We start from the raw sequence: 23444 nt of genomic DNA, 5'->3' as shown, positions 1-23444 counted from the left end.
TGCTCAATTTTAAAAGTCCTTGTCAGGGCGGCAGTGTATCTCTCTGCTGCCCTGGTGCCCTCCTTGGCCGGAAGTTAACGGAAGTACCCGGTGTGTGTGGGTACGCTGCCGCTCTGAAGGGGACTTTTAAATTGAGCACCGGTGGGGGAAATGCAGTGTGTGTGGGGGGGGGGTAAGGGCACTCTCCCCGACTCTTAAAGGTATCCCCCCCCTTCGAACCGTTGGAACTGCTGGCTGATCAAACTGGTTCGGAGACCCATAAAGGGCTGCACAATAATAGCCTTTTTAAATGTGGGCAGGGAATAAAAAACGGTTTATGTACCCCCCCTCCATACACACACCAGCATTGCCCAGCTATCTTGGGAATCCTTGTTCATTCTTTCCTTATTTAAATAAGACAGTTCTTGATTGTGCGCCCTCCCTCTAAAGTGATGGAGTGAACATATACTTTGTTTTTAAAAAAAACACAGAGATAAAAGCATCAGACACAGCATGCCTGCATTGGAGGATACTGCAATAGAAGTGGGTTGCAATCGAAAGTTGCAGGTGCTGGGAGTGCAGCTTTTAAAGGGGCTGAAAACCAGTGAAGGGATGAGATAATGGCTTTGGATCCCAGCATCCAGAAGAGGAAAGACTATGCTTAGCACCCCATCATTTATTGTTCACTGAAGATCTTGCCCACTATCAGCCCCAAAAGTCAGTTTGCCTCTTGGGAACTTTTCACCTTCTTCTTCCTACTGAGGCTTCAGTCACCTTACTACCAGTGCCCTGATTGTGGCAAGGTAACTATGCTACTGGAGCAAGAGCAGGATGGACTGGCTGCTCCTTCAGAAGTGGTTGAGTGGCATAGGCAGTAAGCCCATGGAAATAATCTGGTCTCTTTACCATGAGTCAAAACTGTGAGCTAAGGCTGAATCCCAGGTGGCCGATACTTAAGCCAAGTAAAAGGAACTAATTGGCATGTGAGACATAGAAGACACAGGAACACAGAAAGCTGCCTTAAGCCAAGTCAGAACATGGATCCATCTAGCTCAGTATTGTCTACACTGATTGGCAGTGGCTTCTCCAGTAGTGCTCTACCCCTGGACTTCGGGGCCAGGGGCCAGGGGCTCTACACCCCCTGGGGGCCTCCAAATCTTTTTTAGTCTGTCCCAGGTGGTGTGGTGGCATTAAAAATGTGTTTAAAAGTGTGTGTGTGTGTGTGTGTGTGTGTGTGTGTGTGTGTGTGTGTGTGCATGCGCCTCCAAAGGCCTTTAGGTCCAGGCTCCAAAATTACCTAAGTGAACCTCTGGGCTTCTCCAAGTTCATGGAAAGTGGTCTCTCTCAGCCCTAGTTGGAGATGCCAGGGAGTGAACCTGGGGCCTTGTGCATGCCAGCATGCAGATGCTCTTCCACTGAACTATGGCCCCATCCCCTAAGGGGAATATCTTACAGCGCTCGCAAGTAGTCACCCATCCAAAGACAAACCAAGATGGGCCCTACTTAGCAAAGGGGACAATTCATGCTTCTTCTTGGACTGCTAATTGTGTGTGGGGTTTTTCTGCAGCTTTTATGCTTCATTTAGCTTTCTCAATTAGTTAATTTAAACTTTTCCAAATTTTCGGTACAAATGAAAAATGACTTTGATTGGTGGGCTATGATTCCGTTGAGTATCTGGGGAAAAAATAAATGTGATTAGGATGAGTCTGAGACTCATTTATATTTTAAAAGGTCTTCCCATTCTTCTGACTTCATTATATTGTAAGCAAGTATATAAATTAGTTAATGACTTCTAATGGCAAGGACAACCGCCTAGATTTTCACTTCGTAAACCTCAACTACCCATGAAGAAGGCGGGTTTAACTTTCCACATTTTCAAGCTTATCACTGGGCATTTATTCTATCTTCAGTGCTAGGGTGGAACAATGAATGAATCTCAGGTTTCGGCTACACCTTGGGCACAGCCTGATAGTTATTATCTGACCCCACTGAAATCTTGGTAGGTGCTGGGTTCATCATGTTTGTGGATCTAGGTCATTACCTGTGTTTAAATACACAAGGCATAAATGGAGAATTTTGGTTCTAGACATGTTTTTAATCCCTTCTTGAATGAAAAGCTTATGTTGTGGGAGAATCCCACAATAGGCCACTCCCCCCACCCTGTGTTTCTAGGGCCATTTAACCCCTTTTTTGACATTTCCCCCAGGAACCTAACCCCCGGATTTCCTTTGCTCCAATCACTCAGTATTTGCGGTTTCTATATCCGCGGTAGTAGCAGAGAACAGAATCCCTGCAAATACTGAAGTTCTTCTGTACAACAGAAACTTTTATTTCGTGCTTATTGGACACCTCAGAGAATGTTTCATAAGGGTTGGTTTCAGGCTTCTAGATGTTGGAGGCATAATTTGTATGAAGGTACACTTACACATATGGTTTGGTCTTATCTAATTATTGTTCCATTTTGGCTTGAAATCCATAAGATTGTTAACATGACTTTGCAGGAACAATTACCCAATGCCTGTCAAGTATGTTCATGTTTTGTTGGGGTACATCCCCAGCATATGGTATCTAGCATTACATCAAGAATTGTGGATTCTTTGTGCTGGGGTGGGGGTCACTAAAAGGATTATAATACAGCACTGGAAGGACAAATTTATTTCTGGATTGCAATTCTGGATAATTGATATGCAGTGTTCTCTCTATTTTTTTCCATCTGTGTGTGGAATGAGTTTTGTTCTGGGTGGCAGGATCAAGGCAGTGTGTGAAGGGGGGCTTTTCTGATTCAATCTGAGTGGGATCTAAAATTAACTGAGTGGACATCAAAAACCGTGGGAGTGCATGCGCACGCGCGCGCACACACACATACACACACACCTTAGAGGGAAAGTTGATATGTGTTCCTTGTCAGCATTTCAACTGGTTCCCCCCCACCCAACAGAAAGGTAAAGAAGAGGAATTTCGAGCAATTTGGTTGAATTTCAATGAATTGGCCATGTTTTGGAAGTGTGTGTGTGTGTGTGTGTGTGTGTGTGTGTGTGTGTGCAATATGGTCCTTTTTCCACCCGCCCCCCTTTATTATTTATTATTATTATTATTATTATTATTATTATTATTATTATTATTATTATTATTATTGTTTACACAGTCAGACAGGTGTTATTGACTGGTTTGTTTTATCCAGACATCGAGTCCTTCCCAAGGACCTGGGATGGCTGAATTTTATTGTCAATGTTGATGCTGTTATTATAGATATCGTCGCAGAATATAGGCTGTTCCCAGTAAAGTTGCTTTTTGTAATTGGCTGATGGTGATTTCTGTGGCCCCTATGGTGTTGAGGTGCTCTTCAAGTTGTTTTGGAATTGCACCTAGGGCACCAGTTACCACTGGGATTATTTTGGTCTCTTTCTGCCACAGCCTTATTTTAATAATAATACTTAATAATAATAATAATAATAATAATAATAATAATAATAATAATAATAATAATTTCTTGTTTACACACTCAGACAGGTGTTATTGACTGGTTTGTTTTATCCAGACATCGAGTCCTTCCCAAGGACCTGGGATGCCTGAATTTTATTGTCAATGTTGTTGCTGTTGTTATAGATATCGTCGCAGAATATAGGCTGTTCCCAGTAAAGCTGCTTTTTGTAATTGGCTGATGGTGATTTCTGTGGCCCCTATGGTGTTGAGGCGCTATTATTATTATTATTATTATTATTATTATTATTATTATTATTGATTCGATTTATATACCACCCTTCCAAAAATGGCTCAGGGCGGTTTACACAGAGAAATAATAAATAAGATGGATCCCTGTCCCCAAAGGGCTCACAATCTAAAAAGAAACATAAGAAAGACACCAGCAACAGTCACTGGAGGTACTGTGCTGGGGGTGGATACGGCCAGTTACTCTCCCCCTGCTAAATAAAGATAATCAACACGTTAAAAGGTGCCTCTTTGCCAAGTTAGCAGGGGTAACTTTTGCAGGTTGTATTTTATTATGTTAAAGTTATGCTTAAGGGATCTTTTTATTATCTCCCCCCCTTCTTGACTTTGTTTTTCCTTCTTTCGTTATACACATATATAATTGTTATCCTTGATTATGTTATATATACTGCCATAATCTTATTTGAAATAAAAGGGTGATGGTGGGGAGGCTTTTATGTTTCATTTGAAAGAACCCTTCATAGGATATGCAGCTGTGAACAGAGTTCTTTCTGGAGTCTCCTAATACACAGGTTTGTCTTGGAGATAATGACTGTGATAATAAATTCCAACACGTCATGCTGAGAATGTTTTATGCAATAGTATTACCGGGTTTTTCACAGAGACATGAAGATCAGTTTTGTAAGCACGCCTTCTGCGTGTTTTTGTTTCTAAAATTAGAACAAAGTCTACCTTTCCTGCTATCCTGTATCCACTGCTACCATTCATTGCAGAGTAAAATGGGTGTAAGATGTCTCCATGATAGAACAGCAAGGCTCAGTCATTTCATACAATTGCAACAGCAAACTTTGGAGGGACTGCAAATTGAAACCAAAGACTTCTGCCCAAATCTTTGCATTTCTCACAGCTCTAATTACACAAATGCTCCCTGGATATCAGCACGTACTTTGGCCTCCTGCCTCCCCAGTCACCTGAGGCAGGTAGGCATCTTACTACAGCTTCCTGTCTTATCACGTTTCATTCTGCATGTTCTAGGTTTTTTTTCACCCAGACTTACTGAAATGTGAATCAAGGTGACTTGAGCACACCAATGCATTTTTCTCCAATGACCTTGGCTGACCAAAGCCATCTCCATAACTAGGTATGATAAAGCGTTTGAGAGTGCAGCTCTGCATTCTTGATGAAACTTATTGGATGTAGGTCAGCAACTGCCCAGGATGATGAACAACTTCCTAGCACTTTCAGTGTCAGACTTCAGCACAGTCCAGTTTATCAGTGGTATGTGTGTTACACACAGGCATCTGTCTTAATTAGATGCTGCCAGTGTTTTGACTAGGAGGGTAGAGAAATATGTTAAATAAATAAATAATTAATAAGTTTTGCCATTTGGGTTTCTTCTATTCTCTCCATTCCAGGCAATTGCCCAAGTGCTTGGAATATACCAAGTGCTTGGAATGGCAGCAAGAGATTTTCCATTGGTCTTTCTCTCCATGGATGCTACAGCAGATCAGCCAAAGCCTTCAAACCTATGCTTTCCACAGCACTCACATTTTACCCTGTGTCTACAGTCTATCCTGTTCCAATATGCAACTCCTAGTTCAGACCTCCTTGTTCTAGTTTCAGCTGCTTCCAAACTCTGCTTCTTACAGACTGACGGCTTGGAACCTGCTCTTGCTAAGATTTCTTTTCAATCAGCCCTTCTTCTGCCTAGGCTAGCAAAACTCTCTCAAATAGCATGAAAGTACCTAAAGAGATTTTGGAGACAGACAATCAACACATGCCTCAACTGCTTTTTATCCATTGAAATATTTCTGCAACTTGGCAGCATAGCATTGGTGTAGGCTACAGTTTTCTTACAGGTCCCATCCTGGTACACCATAAGGTCTTATGAGCAACAGAAATAGGCTAAGAGGTATGTAGCCCAGGTTTACAGGTCCGTGTGAACCCACACAGCTCCTGAAAACCCAACTTGCTTGCATCTGGGTACCCTCACTTTTCTACCCTGGGTTGGAGGGAAAGAGGAGGTCCCGTACCTCAGTCTGGCAATTGTGTGTGTAAATCACTGCTAAAAATGGTTCCTGGGCAGCTGGTGGCCATATTTGTCATAGAGTCCTATGGTTAAAGGAGGCTGTCAGAGGAGAGTTGCTGTTGTACTGAGGGCTGCCTCTCTAATATGTGTGCAGTGCATTGTGGAATATTCTGGAGGACCCAGCTCCATTTTCTCCATACACCAGCATGCACCAGCCTGATTGTCTGAGGGGTGAGTGCACAGAGCTTAAGGGAGGCTCTCCTCATGTGTGAGGATCAGTAGAGGTCCCTCTTCCAAACCATCCCCAGATGATCATGTGAAAGGCCCTGGTATGTTACTATCAATATCAACATATTTCCTAACATGTAGAAAGAGCATGTGGGAAGACTTGGAGAGGGAATGAATATATACTGCTGTTTTGTCCCTCTCAGATCCCACTCTAAAGTGTATTGAATGAGCAATCATGCTCAGATTATATATAAAGCAGAAGAATGCTTATTTAGCAAAGAAATGCATTATAAAGAGGAATGAGTTCATGAAAATGTTCACCAACTGTGGATGTGTGGGGAAGAGGGATTGCAGTGATGTCACCGGTTCTATCCAGTGGGTGCCCATTGACATGACACATTTATGTAGCTACAGTGCACACGAGATTTATATGTGAAATGTTAGTGCTACACAGTGGCATTTTTCCAGCCACTAAATATCACCTGAAAGCTAGAAAAATGTGTTAGTGCAATACCAAAAGCAATACTTTAGGCACAGATGTTAGGAAGCCCTTCCATAAATTGAAAACTATGGCTGTCATCCTGACTGACGAAGCACTCATGATTCTGAAAAGTTAAACTAACTCAGCTGCTCTGCTGACTCAGCAGTGGGGTGTGTCTGTGTGGAATTCTACAACCTCAATTTCCCCAGGAAGTGCTCAATGACACCTGAAAATATGACCCTGAGGATTGTGCAGCCCTCAAGGACATATTTATACGTGATGTAGAGCACTTTCTGGGAAAGGGGAAATGGCAGAAATCCACCTCCCACCCCCAACACACACATGCACGGGTGCAGCAGTAGTCTGGAACTGTTCAGAAGCACTGATATACTGGTTATTCTCCCATTGCACTGGTGCTTCAATAGTCAGGATGTCTGCCTATATTTATTGTGCATTTTCAAAAAAAAGAACCTTACATTTGGAAAGGCCCCAAAAGACTTCTAGTGTGAACAGGAGGTCAACAGCTTCCTTATCTGGAAGCAGAATGCTTGAACATGATATCTTATCTAGAAGGAGCTTACAACGTCTGTCTCCTCCTTGAGTATACGTTGGTTTAGTCTGCTACCTGAGTAACAGTTCTTGTATATGTATCTCTGCATCTGAAGATGAATGGGTACATTGATCACAGTGAGGGTTTTCTGGCTACATTGATAAAACAAGGGGAAGGAAAGAGCTCAGGATCTACTTACTATAATGATCTCCATGGGGATGGGGACGCGAATCTTCTTCATGTATTTCATATTTAGCTCTTTCACAATAATCAGGAGCACAGTGCTGATCAAGGCAAACACCAGGGAGGCTACATTGGTCTTCGGCAGGCTTTTGCAAATATCAATAAAAGTCTAGAGAAAAGAAAGAAGAGGAGGATTAGCAAGAAGGAGAGCATAATGGGTCTTTCAAAAGCAGAAGCAGTAGAAATGCCAGGGTGTTTGTTCTTCTAGATCCAAAGGTGGCACATTACTGGACTATTTAGTGTGGTATTTTATATCTGATTGCAGCCAGCATCCAAAGCAGCATAAGACGGTGCAATCCTACAGCAGCCAACTATGGCTTAATTACAGGGTCAGTAAGTAGGGCCTGACCAGACAGGATGCATTTAGTCTGATTTCTTATTTCCAACAATGGCATCCTGCTGAGATTTCAGAGAAAGGTTCAAGAGGCTCACAGTAGGCAACTGTGGACTCCATAACTCTGTGAAGGCTTTCTCCTAATTCCTTATAATTAAAATTTGGTAGAATTAACTGTAACTATTTCCTGCTTAGTGCATTTCCTACATTTATAATTAAGACCCTGCACCTTGCACTTTTGTATTTTGAAGAGTTGCCTAGAAGGGGGAAGACCCCCAGGTGCAGCTTCCCCTGTCATCCTATCCAAGATCTGGGAGATCATGCAAGCCCACCATTCTTTCTTCAAATCTCACTGCTTTCCTGGTCTCTGCTATTATACAGTCCAATTGTTCAATATTTTCTTTCATGAATACTTATTTTGGGTTTTTAAGCTGTATTTGCTCTTGTGTTTTGAGGCAAGAATTAAAAAAGCACCTAACATCTTTTAAAAAATCAATTATTGTTCCTTTTAGTTTTATTCATCACATTTATAGTCAATCAGTTCTTCCAGGCCCTGGGGGAATTGTTACTGGGGGAACAATTCATGCATATGTTTCCAGATTTACTTGCATATATTGTTAAATCATAAGCCAGCAAGCTTGGAAATAATCAAAGTCTAGCATCTAGAGTGGTGCTCTGTTGCACAAGTGGAAGCCATTTTCTCACCCCATTTCCCCAAGCTATTCAAGGGAACCTTAGCAACAACATGAGATGTGGCACAGAGGAGGAGGGGGAAAGACAAAGAAAATAGGTGGACAGGAAGGAGCTTTGCACTGGTGGGGTGGTGGTCTGGGTGCTACCCATAGTATCAATCAGGGCTTACGTACATAGACAATGGCAAGGGGGCCAGTGTAGGAGGCAATCTTCAGGCCAAAGATATACTTGAGCACTGAGATGAGAATCTGTAGGCCAGCTGCTGTCATGAAACCCCTGATGAAGGATTCTGAAAGGTAGATAGCGACGAAGCCAAACTGCACAAATCCCAGGCATATCTATGGACAAGATGGACAGTTAGTTATACATCTATTATAAAGAACAGTGAATGGAACTTATCCAAGAAATATCGTACAGCTCATATTATGGTTTAGAATGGTCTCTGGTATATGAAAATGAATGTTGTAACTGTTCCAGAAGGAATTTCCTCAAATGTAGGAGTATGGCACGAAGCCAATGTACATGACCCCTCCCTGCTGGAGGGATGAGGCAAGAGAAGATGAGGCAGGGCAGGGATCTTCCTGAGTCACACCAGTATTTAACTGTGGTTTAAGCTCTAGAGAGAACATTATCTCCGTTAATCTTATGCATGAACTTATGCTGGAAAATTTTCACATATGCTGGAAAATTTTAGGGTAGTTTCATACATTATGTGGTAAATGGTTCACTGATGTTTCCTGAAAATAACACATACATCCTTGAATGCATCTGGAAACCTGGCTCAGTCAGGATTCCTGAGTGGTATGGTGCAGCAGGGAAATGACTTGACTAGCAAGCCACAGGTTGCCGGTTTGAATCCCCACTGGAATGTTTCCCAGACTATAGGAAACTTCTTTTGTACTTCTTTTGGGAGGCAGTTCCAAATCTAGGGCACCACAACTGAGAAAGCCCTCTTCCAAGACCCTACCTGCCTTGTTTCTGATGGCAGGGGGACACACAAATGAAGGCTTCTGACATAATTCCTGGGCAGGCTTATATGAGGGAAGGCAAGTATTAAAGGGGCACTGAGGTCTAAATAGTCTGGGATCAGATTGTCATCTGGTCCCAGACCATTTAGACCCCAGTGGCCCCTTAATTCAGATGAAAGAAAACTTTATTGGTTGACAACAGCACAACAAACTGCCTGTGGAAAGACACTGAGCTGGTGCAAAATTATTGCACTACCTGGTTGCATGAAGTCTGAAGCAGACTAGTATAGTGCACTCACAACTGCAACAGTTGCACAACTGCAGCACACCTCATTTATTTTAATGGGGACATTTGTGCAAGACGGCTATAGTGCAATTCTGAAAATCCTCATTTTAAAAAACACAGGTAAGTTAACTTCTTGCATTACTGCAAATTTGCTCGCTGCAGCAGCGGTTTGTTGCTCTGGATGTCAGCCATCAGCAAGGCCAGCCTGTCCAGTAGGCGAACTAAAGAGTTGCCTAGGGCACCAAGAGAGGAGAGGTTCTGATGGCCTGGGTCATGCACATGCATCATTTGGCAACATAATTATAATGTGCCACGGTAGGCCAACTGACCAGAAGCAGACCACAGTGGCAGGTAGCGGCAGCAGAGCGGTGAACACTGTAAGTGGATAGGCAGGTAGGTGGCAGGAATGTACCGCCTGCCCATTCACTCACTTGCTTGGATGGGTACTGCCTGCCCACCTACCCACCCACCCGCTTGGATGACAGGAGGTGTGTGCCTGCACAAGTGAAGGGGGCAGGGAGCACCTATGCAGGTGAAGGGGGTGGAGGGCACCAAAGCCAGACTTTGCCTGAAACATCAGTAATTTGGGGGCCAGCTCTGGCCATTGGTATTATTTTATCAACTTCAGGTGATATGATAGCTGCATGCACCCATTCCTTGATGAGTATTACTTCAAAACTGTGGTATATCAGCTGGTAACCTCCAGGCTTGAATACTTCAATAAGTCCTATGGAGACTGCCTTGTACATAGCTAATATCCAAGTCCACAACACAAGTGGGGATGTGTATGGAATTGTTAGGTGCTCCATTCTAGGAGTGCTGAATCAGTTCTGTGGACCAGTGTTCGAGCCAGTTTGGAGGGGTCGGTTCCTTAAGGGGCAGGGGAGGCGCTGCTTACCTGCCAGCCCCCGCCCTGCCGTTCCCAGCCACCAACACTCTCGTAAAAGGCAAGCATGCGGGCCTGCAGCGTCCCTCCCTGATCCCCGGTCAGTGTCGCCACAAAAGTGGCTAATGTGCATGTGCATGGCATGCACACGCATGTGTGTCGGCCCGTGGTGATGCTAAACGGGGTGCAGGGGGGCGTTGCAGTCCGGCGCGCCTGCTTTTTACGAGAGTGTTGGTGGAGAAAAAGCGGCGGGGTGGGGACTGGCAGGTAGGCCGTGTCTCTCCTGCCCCTTAAAGTAGCCCCCCGCCCCCCCACCCCGGGAGTGCATGGAACCGTTTCCATGCACATCCCTATACACAAGGCAGCCTAGACATTCTACGGAGTTATGAATGCAGGGCATCTTTACCTGTATTATGGCTGTCAGACAAGCCAAGGTGGCAGAGATCTCCAGTCTTGCTGCTTCCATGGCTGCGTTGTCAGTCATAAACTCGTGGCTGGTGTGGTTAAAGTATTGGAATTCTGAATCAGGAGCCAGCTCATGGCAGACATTTCCCACAATAATACTGATGACTGCAAAAGTCCCTGTGAGATACACACAAAAATATTGGCTTTCATTAATGGAGCTCACCATTAATGTATCCTGTATACTGTGTCAAGTTGCTGCTGGTCTTTTAGAGATGGTCTTTGACATGACAATTCATGTCAATCAACAGCCCAGGCTGGACTAACCATCTATCTAATTGTCTGCATGGTGGATGCGTAATGTGACTGGTAACAAGATGGCAGCTGAACAGCAACTGGCTGATACCTGTATTAAAAATGTCTAGAGATCAGTTTCTCCTTAGCCTCCCAATTAGTTCATGGAATTAAGTTTTTTGCTGCATTAAAGAAACTGGAAAGCAGGAAATATGGATGCTATTGTAAGTTTAAGGAAGTACAGAGAATGTGTGTAGCTCACCTGTGTGTTCTATGCAGTCACTGAAATGGAACGGGGATCTTACCTGGGACCATCTGATGAACACCACCCAGCAAGAAATACGTTATCAAAGGGAAGAAGGAAGAGTAGAGCCCATTGACTGGAGGTAGATTGGCCAGCAGAGCAAAAGCCATACCTGAAAAACACAAGTGAAAAACATATCTGATCTCCTGTCCTGAAAGATGGTCAGCTATGGTTAGATCTGCACCATGCAAACAACATTTCATTCACAAGGTGACAGGGTTGATGATGCAGGGTCTTTCTGACAACTCACAAAATTAGAAGATGCCACAGCCCTGCACCGAAGCTAATTATAGGAGTAGGCCCAACATGGAGCCATCAGTCTATCAGAAGGACAGGCAATAGAGAAGGAATTATGAACAAAGATATAACATAAGAACAGCCCTGCTGGATCAGGCACAAGGCCCATCTAGTCTAGCATCTTGTTTCACACAGTGGCCCACAAGATGACTCTGGGGAGCCCACAGGCAAGAGGTATGTGCATGCCCTTTCTCCTGCTGTTGCTCCCCTTCAACTGGCATTGAGAGGCATCGTGCCTCTGAGGTTGGAGATGGCCCACAGCCACCAGACTAGTAGCCATTGATAGACCTGTTCTCCATGAATCTGTCTAAGCCCCTTTTAAAGCCATCCAAGCTGGTGGCCATCACCACATCCAGTGGCAAGGAATTCCATAGATTACTGACAGGTAGATGTGAGAAGTGATACCTGTAAACAATCATGATCAGCCAGCATCAAAGGGTGAAATAAATGTTCTGTCATCATTATATGACAAGGTTATACATTTGACCACTTACAGCATGTTACACATGGCCAAGATGCCTATATTGCTCCATGTTTCAGAGTCCAAGTTCCTAAAAAAAGCTTAAAATCTCCCAGATGGAGACTCTTTCACACAGCAGAGGAATAACAATTCACTGATCTACGCTGCTCTCTGCAGCCCATTGTATCTTCCAAAATATGGTTTTGAGAGTTGTGGAATCCTCAAGGACATATTTTCAGGAGGCAGAGTGGGCTGCAGAGGGAGAGATTGGTCAGTGAAAATCACCCCTCCACTGTTCCTTATCCAATGTTTTTTGGTATATGCAACATTAGTCTGGATGTCAGTCAGCATCTTCTTCTTCTTCTTCTTCTTCTTCTTCTTCTTCTTCTTCTTCTTCTTCTTCTTCTTCTTCTTCTTCTTCTTCTTCATCTATATACCAATTTTCAACCAAAAAATTCTCAAAGGCCAGGTTCACACCATAGATTACAGGCAGACTACCCTCGTTTGCATGATCATGTGAACTCACAAAAATCAGCCCAGGTTGCTCAAAGCAGGCTAGCCCAGCTTTCCTACCCTGCTCTTTGCCAAGGTAAGAGGAGAGGAGAGCTCTCCAGCCTTGATCCTCTGGTCGTGTAAACCCACTCACTTCTTCTACCCAGTCCCTGGCATCCAGCAGGCCCACCCTCACATTGAAACAATAGGGAGCTGTGGCTACAGGGGCTGCCATTCATGGACGTGCTACTCTGCAAAGTGCACTCTATGATACTGAAGCTGAAGTGGCTTCACCAGGGCTGGATCTCCCTCCAATTCCTTCATGGCCAATCAGAGGACAGTTGCTGATGTCATGATGCTTTCCAGCCTGCTGGCAGCGCAAAGCATGCTGGGAAGACATGGAGGATCTCAATGACTTTCAGATCTCAATTTCAACAATGGATGCTGCACCCGGCTTAATTGTGTGTTTCCTGGGTTTCCTGGGTTTGCTGACCCAAACAGAGGTTCTGGTTGTGTGTTACTAATGGGGTAGGAGCTCTCCAACCCTCCAACCCACCCCCAAATGACCATGTAAACAGGCCTATAGAGTTTTACACTGAATGCACTTATGAACTAGGCCATAATCAAGAGTCTTTTATCTGGACCTTTATGCCATAGTTTACAGGAGGTGTTAGAGCAAGATAGATAGCTATTTCCTTGCATTTGTTCACTACAGAGACTACACAATGTAATGTTTGAATACTATGAATATAACAATGTTCTCTCACCTTGAGGCACTTGAATAGTCCCAGCACTGACTCCACCAAGGACATCAGGCACAATGTAATCTTTGATTTTGTATTTTGGAAGCCACACGAGTATGGGAAATAAACTGTACAGAATGAGTTTTAGTCTGGATGGTGAACACCTAGAGAGGAGAAAAACCCAACCAGACATGGAATTAATAGGAAGTATTTCCAGTATTAGGGGTGTGCAAGAAAGTTTTCATTTTTAAAAATCCCATTAATATTGCTTATTAAAAGCTAGGGTTTGGGAGCATGAGTAGAGGGCCAATTCAGATGAACACCCCACTCACACAATTAAGGAATGCTCTGAGAACACATTCGGATATCCTCCAGTGATGCCAAGACACTCAGTGTCTCCTCAACCTCACTGTGTGTGCCAATTGGCACTTGTCCAAACCAGCCCAAAACATCTGAGGCATTGTGGGGAAAATAACCTCCATCAGAGATGGTCGCCATAAAAGGTCTTTTTAACTTCAAACAGTTTTAACAAAAGAAGTCTGCCACATTGCCATGCTACAAGTTAAGCTCCTTGATATTTAAAAAAAGCAGTGGGGATCCTGAATGGAATGAGTGACACACATATCAGATGTACCACTCATTCAATTTGAAAACTTCTCTGTATTCATTTTGGAACAAATTAAAAATGAACCAAATCAACTCAACTTGGTCAAGGTTTTTTATACAACAAAATGCATGCCCCTTTCCCCTATTAGGTTTCTTGTGTAAATTATAAGGGGATTGATTGCTCATTACCCCACACCTGGCACAGTCAGAGCAAAAAGCTGCTGTTTTGTTCTTGTCACTTTCTACATTTTTTAAAAAGTAGTGACACATGAAAATTAGAATCCTGTGTCCACATCAAATTTTAGAAAAATCATAACTTGGGTCATTGCTGGGGACAAAACACAATGAGTGTAATAAACCACCACGTTATTAGTTCAAGCAGCCTTAGCACAACCTGCTCAACGGATTAGCTAACAGAACAAAGTCAATAATCCTGTGTGGCCTACTTCAGCAATGGACTATGAGCACTCATAAGAAATCAACAGGACATAACTGGACATTTAAGCATTTTACAGCTTGAGCCTATGCATGTTTCCTCAGAAAGCACGAGGCAGTCCCATTGCTTCCTTTTGTATGTAAGATTTCAGCCTAACATAAAGATAAATCTGGGACTTTTACTAACAAGATAAAGATAACGATAGGATCACTGCTATATTTCGTACGCCACTGTGACTCCAAGATACAACAGTGTAGTGAAATTACCACAGAATAGTGATGTCATTATGCCATAGTAACCTCATAGTAAGTTACTGCAACTCTTGTGCCATCATAGTTATGATGGTTTAAGGGGCAATAAGTGGACAGAGTTGGAGTGGGATGGGGGAGGAATGCAGCAGGGGTCAGCTGAGTCAGAATCTTATCCCAGAACTGTCCTGGCTCCCTCATCAATGTAAAGTTATAAGAGAGTAATGGCTGCCTTAATTAAATATATAGACATTGGAGTCAATGGAGAACCCAACATGCCACTCCCACCTTCTCCATCAAGCCATCCAGAGGTTCCAACAAGGGTCAAAATACACAATATTAATGGGCTAGTTTGGATGATACCTTCCTCTAACAAACCGGCCTACATGATTAAGGGGGACATGTCAAGAGTGTGTCCATCCTGACATCTTTCCTGGATGTACTGACACAACATGTATCCCCCAAAGCTGCCTTAGAATGTGGAACTTTTTAGCTTGGGGATAATTCGGGCTAAGCTCCAATATGCAAGGGAAAAGCCGAACCGTGTATGGAGTGCTCCCCAATACCTCGCAAGGACTTCCCCTGATGTGTGAACACACACACACCACTCCTGGGGAACTTTGAATTAAATTTGCCGATTGGGAAACCCCCTGGGAAAGAGATGAGGACAAGTGTGCTTTCAGCATGAGCCCCTTCTTAATCACATGGACTGGTCTGACAGCAAAAAAGTGTTGCCTGAACCAACCTCTAGTTGTGTACCTAAGAGATGTGCTTAAAAGAGAAGTGCCTCTTTAACCAAAGACAGCCACGGGGCCCCATTGGACAACAGAGCCGCGGGGCATGGGGTGGGAGGGGTTAATTATTCAATGCAGTTTCCCTGTCACCCCTGCTCCAAAGATACTCTTTGCCCCCAAAGTGGTTATTTGCAGCAAAGTGGTTATTGACAGCACATTTGAGGAGGGGGGGTGGGTTGGTGTTTGTGTGGGGTGGGCAAATGCATGAGGGGAAATAGTTAACTTCCCTCTTTCTACGTGCTGTCATCCCAATTAGCAGATTAAAGAAGAGGCATTTTGGCCCCCAAGCACACAATTAGTAAAACATGTAGTTTGACCCTCTCTCAGGAGTCAGTCGCCCCACAGCATCAAGAGTATATAAGCACCAGTAAGAGAACACATCAGCTCACATATCAAGACATGTGACACAAATCTCCATCAGTCTGACTCTATAGAATTAGAGTCCAGAGAAGTAGGAATACAGATGGGGACTTCAGTGATGTAGAACTATGCTGAAAGGGCATTTTGCAAAAACAACTAACATCCAAGGAGAACAGCAAATCTAGAAAGGACAGATGAATAACACCAGTCTTCTCAGAACCCTTATGACTACTCTTGTCTCAGGACTCCGGATACAAAATTGCCACCTTTGCTGCCTCAATGTGTCTGTGGCATCTTTCTCTCCTTCCCAGGCAGGATCAAATACACTCCTTGGTCTGCCTGCCACCCTTGTGATGGAATGCAGCACACAATCAACCAAAGGAGGACAGGGTAAGTGTAGCTGCCTGGGATAAAGGGGAGTGAGCTAAATTAAAGGCTTCTTGGGCCCAACAACTACCTAAAGAAGGTTGATGGTTCTTGGCACCACTGACTCACTTGGGCTGGGTCAGCTGTATACAAGTGCCTCCTCTCAGCAATTTTTCCTGATAGTCCAGATCCCAGAATTGAACTTGGGCCTCTTGTCTGCTGAGTCTGTCCTGTTCTAATGACCTACAGCTCCACAAGACCCCTTTGAGATCAGCCTATAGTGCAGGGCTGGTCCTCTGATGTGGCTGCAGGGAGGGAGGGAAAGGGTGTGTAGTTTCTGATAAACTGTTAAGACTCCCATCATGAGTTTCTCTTCTGCTCATAGTAGTGTGATTAGGCTGTTTACTGTGGAATGGGAGGTGCAGGTTTTAGTTCTGGTGGACACCTTTTCCCTTCTAAGACTACTGTTGCCTGCTGGACTGCAAAATGTAGACTTGGCTTTGTGGAGGCTGCATTTCTGTCTTCCTGGGATTGCACCTGAGTCCTCCTTTCCCATTTACAGCATTCTTTTCCACTGCACTGACCTACTAGGACACTCACCAGCTTACCTTTTATAAGCTTGCTTTTGCAGCTTCCATACTGAGTTGTCCAAGTTACCCCTGCTTTCCCTCTCCCCAAAATCCCTTCACGTGGATACCATTGCAAGTGTGCAGAATAATTAGCCCTGCCTGTATGGAATCCTTGGATCTACTATGACACCCAAACCTGTCTCCTGGGTGGCCTGCACCACCCAGGTCAGACTAAAGAGGATTTGGGGGCCCCAAGGAGGTGTGGAGACCCTAGACTTTGGCCCCGATGTCCAGGGGTAAGAGCGCCACTGGTTTTGTGTGGGGGGGAAGGTATGGAATGCAGTCAGTGACACCATCATGGTATTCCTGCCATTTCCACATATTGATTGGTTCTCTGAATGCATGACTAATCTGGGCAGACAGTCAAACTAAACCTGACCCAAACCAGAACACCAGTTCAGAGAGGTTTTCGTCAGCTTAACCAAACCTAAAATTTATTGCTTGCCCTGAACTTGAACCAGAACTGAACCCCCCCACACAAAAAGTTGTATGTGGTTCAAACTAAGTGGTTTAGTGATCAGGTACTCTGCTTTCAGTTGTATGATAAATGCTTTGTTTTCTTATTTTTATGTGGGGTTTTTTGTATAAAGCCTTTTAAAAATGAAAACAGTTTTAAAAATAATGAATCATTTTTCTCAAGTTAACAAATTATCATTGCATTCATTTTATAGTTACAGTGCAAGCAAAATAATTTGATGTTATTCGGCATGAAATATATTTTAACTGGTTCAAAACTGGTTCAAAATATCCGAACCAATTATCAAACCATTTTTTAAAGTTTGTGTCTGAATTGGGACTCAGATTCAGGAAGCTGAACCAGGGGTAATGGTTCAATATCTTGAATTTGGGACATTTTAAGACGCAACCTTGAACTGCTCTGTGTTAGTGGATGTCTTTTTGCTAAACTGAGTGTGTCCCTCCCGCCACTGTTGTGTTTTTGATACTGCAACTGAGAGAATGTAGGATACCAGTTAACTATGCTGGTATAAGCTCCAGTAAAGCAGTAGCCATCTTAGCTGGACCATAAGGCTGACCTGCCAACTGTATTTATTTCAATGGGCCTAAGAATGAATAAGATAATTTTTGCAGCCACTTTGGCCAAGAAGAGCTGTACTCATGTGAAGTTTCCACCATGGGCTCATGCCATCATTCATTCTGCTTCTTGAAGCTCTGTGACGGAAGGTGCACTAATCACAAATTGAGCCTGCAGTAAAAACCACTACTCACAAAACCACTTCACCAAGGTGAAAGCATGGCTGAAATGTTGAGATGTGCAAAACACTTTGAACTCAAAACGTGTCATTTTGAGTGTTTTGAGCACAAAACAAAATGTCCTTAAATAAAGGGTCTGATTTGAGCTCGAAATGGAACAACCCTGTTTCAACTGCAAACATTTTGGGTGTTGCAAGCACTATTTTGGCAGGCTGTTTTGCCTTTGCTGATTGATTTTCTGGCACTGGCTTCCAATTGGCTTGTGATCTCCTTGCTTTTTGGTTGGCCTGTTAGCATCCAAATCAAGTGTTCTCATGGGCAACTGTGCCCCTATTGCCTGGGGGAAGGGGGAGGGAGGAGAAAACACTTGCAGAGGGCATTTCAAGATGTATTCAAAGGGACTGGTAGGCAGAGAGAAAGAGAGAGCCCTTATGCCTCCCTTGAAGAAGAGGATACATCAGGGCAGGAGGAAGGAAGGTTTGATTTTGTGGTTTTATTTTCTCTGCACTGTGCATAATATGTTCTGCTATGGCTGCTTAACTATCTGGTTTTGCTGGATCTCAGATTGATAAAGGCAGAACCTGGGTGCCTGCCTGTCCTTCTTGAGTTGTGGTTTGTTTTGTTTGTGAGATAGTGCTGTGGTGAGAGATGGAGAGTGTGTGTGTGTAATATTTCACGGCAATTGGGTGCTACCTACCACCCAACCCACAAAGGAAATGGGCAAGCAGGCAATTTTTAACAAAAATTTAACCTTTTCCTATAGGATCCTATGGGGGTTTGGGGGAAAGGTTAATTTAAAAAAATTGCCCGCTTGCCCATTTATTTTATGGGTTGGGTGGTAGGTAGCACCCATCATGCTGTATCACTCAACTCACTTTGGTGTCCTTTGGAGCTACCCATGGGGAAGAATGGGGTGTTTTGGGTTTCCTGTTGTTTCCTATGACTGAAAGACTTGAAATGCTCAAAACGTTTCGAGTCTGTTTTGTTGAAACAGCTGGCTCTGCCACTGTTTTGACAAAATGTTTCGAGCATTTTGTGTTTCATTTCGAGCTCAAAATGAAATGCAAAACCCATTTCGTGCACACCCCTAGTGAAAGGCAATCCAAGTTGAGATAACAATAAGGCTATCCCAGTAAAGAAGTTGTGCGAATCAGCTCCACCTTCACAAGTGCACTCCCAGTTTGCATCTGACTATCCAGTCTGTCAAAGTTTAAGTCAATTTACTTTGCAGTTTCCATAGTTGTTGGCATTATACTTTCCTCCAGTTTTCCTATGCACACAAATGTGGCTCATGCTAAACCAAAAGTGCTACGCATATGCAGTGTGACTAAGGCTATCGCCACTCTTCACTGAGTATTAATCATGAGGCCAGGTGAGCTGACAGCTTCAGAAGGCAAGTGCATCAGGAAGTGGTAAGTGCAGGTACCCCGCCCTGCTCCCCGCAGTGGGCATTATCTCACCAGCCTTCTACTGTCATCTGGCCTGAACTCTGCGGCCACTGCCCAACTTCAGCAGCCTGGACACTGCTCCTCAGCAACCCTCACCACCAGCCTTAGCTTCTTGGGTGCAACATTGCTGCTGGCTGTTTGCATGGCTGGGTTCTCCTTGTTGCAGCTCCCTCCTGCCTCTTCATATTTGCTTCATGTCCAGACAATGAGGGAGAGAGCTGGTGTTGGAATGGTAGTGCAGCGGCAAGAAGGAGAAGCCAGCAATGCTGCTGGAGGCATGCTCCACACTGCCTCGTGCCATGCAAACAGCCAGTAGCAGCCGCTTGCCCCAGATGTTGAAGCTGGTGGTGAGCGGGAAAGAAGGGTGGTGCCTGGGCCAATGATGAGGGAGGGGCAGAGTTGGGGAGGGGTGTCTTCAGGGCCAGCTTCCACTGAGGGGGTGGGGCCAGTGAGGGAAGCAGCATGGCTCGTTGCTGTTCACCTCAAGCAGCGAATGGCAATGGGCCAGCACTGCTAATGTACGTACTTACTATAAAAGGACTGAGCCAGATTCTCTTGGCTTAAGACATCTAAAGTGAGACTGTCTGGAACAGGAACGCAGGAAGCTGCAGTATACTGCATCAGACCTTTATGCTATCTAGCTCAGTATTGTCTTCACAGACTGGCAGTGGCTTCTCCAAGGTTGCAGGCAGGAATCTCTTTCAGCCCTATCTTGGAGAAGCCAGGGAGGGAACTTGGAACCTTCTGCTCTTCCCAGAGTGGCTCCATCCCCTGAGGGGAATATCTTACAGTGCTCGCATGTGGTCTCCCATTCAAATTCAACCAGGGTGGACCCTGCTTAGCTAAGGGGACAAGTCATGCTTGCTACCACAAGACCAGCTCTCCTGGTCTTTGCATTTTCTCACTGCATTTTCTCACACCATTCTGAAGATCTGTGAGATCACACAGAACAGTTGCTCCTTTGGTGTGATTCCACAGCATTGCCCACTTAAGAGGCCATCACTCACATTGGGTGCCACCCAAATCTAAAGTCAACATCAGAATTGCTGTGTTTTCCAAAGTAATTTGTCCAGTTTACTTAATTAATGCTTGCTTGGCTCTGCCTTCAGCCAGCCAATAGAGAGAGAATGAGTACATAAAACAACCATCCACCTAGGTCATCCAGTGCAACACTTAGTGCAGAGAATGCTAACATTCTAATCCCTGTGCCCATCAGTTGCCTATTTTCTGTATTTGGATTGCAAGTGTGTGTGTGTGTGTGTGTGTACATGCATTTTATGACAATACCTTTAAGTGGTCTTTGCAGTCCTTGTATTCTGCATCTAAGCAAGCCCCTGCCAATATAAATTTGCAACTGCAATCCTATGCATTCTTTCTTGAGACTAAGCTCCATTGGGACTTACTTTTGAGAAACCATGCATAGGGTTGCATTGTAAAAAAAGGCTGGAATTTCAGGAAACAGAAAAAATTATGCAGCTGGCCATCCATATTACACAACCCTTGACAGAAAACACTAATGTTGTTAGTAACACGACTGCTGGGGTTGGAGCTGGGGAGAAGGCAGGATACTACCTACCTTCCCGCACTTAAAAAAAATCCGGAGACCAAACAGGGCTCTGCTGCTCGTGCTCCCATATGAGCGGCAGGGCGGCAAACGACACGGTGAATGAGAGGTGGTCATGAAGACTGACTGCCAGACATCCCACAATGCACTGTGTGAGCAGTGCAGTGCAATGGTATATCTCACAGCTGTTGGGCCGCTCCTCCCCCCTGACTCTATGATAAGTATGGCTGCCGGCAGCCCAGGAGGAGCTGCTAGCAGCCTACTCACCCATACGACCCAGGAGTGAGGTCATAAGCACATGCACATCCTCCTACCTCACTTTTAGCCTTGGTTAAGAACAAGGGCTACCTGGAGGAACAATCTCAGCACTTCTTACAACCAGCCCTACCTGGGCTAGCACTCTCCTACCCAGGTAGGACTAGTCGTGAGAAAGACCTCACTTATATGTTGTACGAGGGCTAAATTAACCATTTGCCTGCATATGCTTTAGAATGGGGCCCCAACCAGTATTCCCTCTAACAGGGATTCCCGGATGTTGTTGACTACAACTTCCAGCATCCTCAGCTGCAATGGCCTTTGGCTGAGGATTATGGAAGTTGTAGTCAACAACACCTGCAAATCTCTGATAGAGGGATGGTGGGAAGTCTACTGTAGATAATATGATCGGAGAGCTCCACTGTTTAAAGAATGTATTTCCATATGTGATCAATTTCCAGTTATTATTATTTATTCGATTTCTATACTGCCCTTACAAAAAGGGCTCAGGGTGGTTTACACAGAGAAATAACAAATAAATAAGATAGATCCCTGTCCCCAAAGGGCTCACAATGTAAAAAGAAACACAAGATAGATACCAGCAACAGTCCCTGGAGGTACTGTCCTGGGGGTGGATAGGGCCAGTTACTCTCCCTCTGCTTAATAAAGAGAATCATCACATTAAAAATGCCTCTTTGCCAAGTTAGCAGGGGTTAGCAGTTGTGGGGAAATTTAAAATACTGTTATCTTGCCCAGCATGATGAATACAATGGATTGTGTTATTAAAGGTAGTGGGGAGAGTGTGGCATATGAATCTCTCTCTCTCTCCCCGCCCCCATTAATGGTGCACTTTGAGGCATATAGTTCATTATGTTGTATATTTAAAGGTCAGATAAACACTCTTTTCTCACTTTGAAATCTTCTAACTGACCTCTGCTCTCTACTTTTCCAGCTCTCTTCTCAGGTATCTAGCCTTCTCATTATATTGTGAGCCTCAAGGCAGGGCCTGTGTCATTTATTTCATTTTGAGTACCACGCCTCATTTCTTTATATGCTCTAGAAATCATAACTATAACAGTAAGAGATTATATGGCAAGGTGTGTCTTCACTGTTATTTTGACCTCTTTTGAGCTGCAGATAGGGATTTTGTTGCACCTAGACTCATCTGATGCCATGATGCATATAGAATATCACTGGATAAAATAAGTCTAAATTTGCTTTGAAGTGGTAAAAGGTGAATAACCCAATTGCAGGGTCAGGGGAAGGTTAATGTGCTAGGACTGTGCAGATTTGTCCTTGGCTGGCACAAATACTTTCTAGTTCTTTCCTCTACTATTCTTACTTAAAATAAATAAATCCTAATATCTATCTATCTATCTATCTATCTATCTATCTATCTATCTATCTATCTATATCAGATTCTTAGAGAATGCTAATCAATGTTATTGTTCTTTCCTTCCTTAAAACAAAATTATACGCATTCATGAAAAAACTGGTCAGCTAACGGGTGATGATGGCGGTGGATTAGTACAACCATTTCCCTTATCTACATCCTTAGTTGTGCTGGGATTGGATAGGGCCAGTGCCCTCCATCCTGCTAAATATAAGAGAATCACCAATTTAAAAGGGGTCTCTTTGTTCAGTTATCAGGGGCTTGGTCATACTGCATTACGTTTCCACTGGACTGTCCACCATCAACTGCAAAGTATACAAAAATCTAAAGTGCAAGTTTCACTTACAGTACTATTTTACAGCATTCTACATACCTGAAAAGGTTCTTTATTTTCTCTCCAAGGGGGTAACTTCTACTTTTCCTCTCAAACTCATCATCAAAGAAGTTGATTGAATAGGCTGGGCGGTTGATGACATAACGTGGCCGGGCTTCATTCATTTTTGCCTCACTGAATCCTTTCCTCAAAAAGAAATGGAAGGAACCTGCAGTGACAAATGAGCATCACTAAGAGTGAGGTCTGGAATGAGATGGGCAGCTCATCTTATCCTTCTCTTCAATAACCTGAAGACTTTTTCTCCCCAAAGTCCCTCCCCTTTTCCTTCCTGCAAAAGGGAGGGTTGGGCCTCCCCTGAAGCTCTTCTGTCATTGTCTCGTGTCAGGCTGCATGGATTTTTAATAATCAATTACTTTATAATGATGTGGGAGGTAGCGTGAGCTGAAGAAACGTGCATATTA

The 23444-nt window shown here is 44.0% G+C and overlaps 1 protein-coding gene across 1 annotated transcript in view; it reads right to left on the bottom strand.

The window, feature by feature from the left end:
• SLC26A9 (solute carrier family 26 member 9) overlaps positions 1-23162 on the bottom strand; it is a 61555-nt gene extending 38393 nt beyond the window's left edge. The window contains exons 1-6 of the mRNA XM_053248532.1: positions 23023-23162; positions 13363-13502; positions 11348-11458; positions 10753-10928; positions 8380-8544; positions 7136-7288 (exon numbers count right to left, since the gene is read on the bottom strand). Coding sequence (XP_053104507.1) covers positions 7136-7288; positions 8380-8544; positions 10753-10928; positions 11348-11458; positions 13363-13502; positions 23023-23147 — 870 coding nt within the window. The 5' untranslated portion in view covers positions 23148-23162. The remainder of the gene's footprint in view (positions 1-7135; positions 7289-8379; positions 8545-10752; positions 10929-11347; positions 11459-13362; positions 13503-23022) is intronic.
• Between the last annotated feature and the right edge of the window lie 282 nt (positions 23163-23444).

This window comes from Hemicordylus capensis, chromosome 4, assembly GCF_027244095.1.
Source record: "Hemicordylus capensis ecotype Gifberg chromosome 4, rHemCap1.1.pri, whole genome shotgun sequence".
NCBI lineage: Eukaryota > Metazoa > Chordata > Lepidosauria > Squamata > Cordylidae > Hemicordylus > Hemicordylus capensis.
The sequence above is the reverse complement of the archived record's forward strand: the minus strand, read 5'-3'. Positions and strand labels throughout refer to the sequence as shown.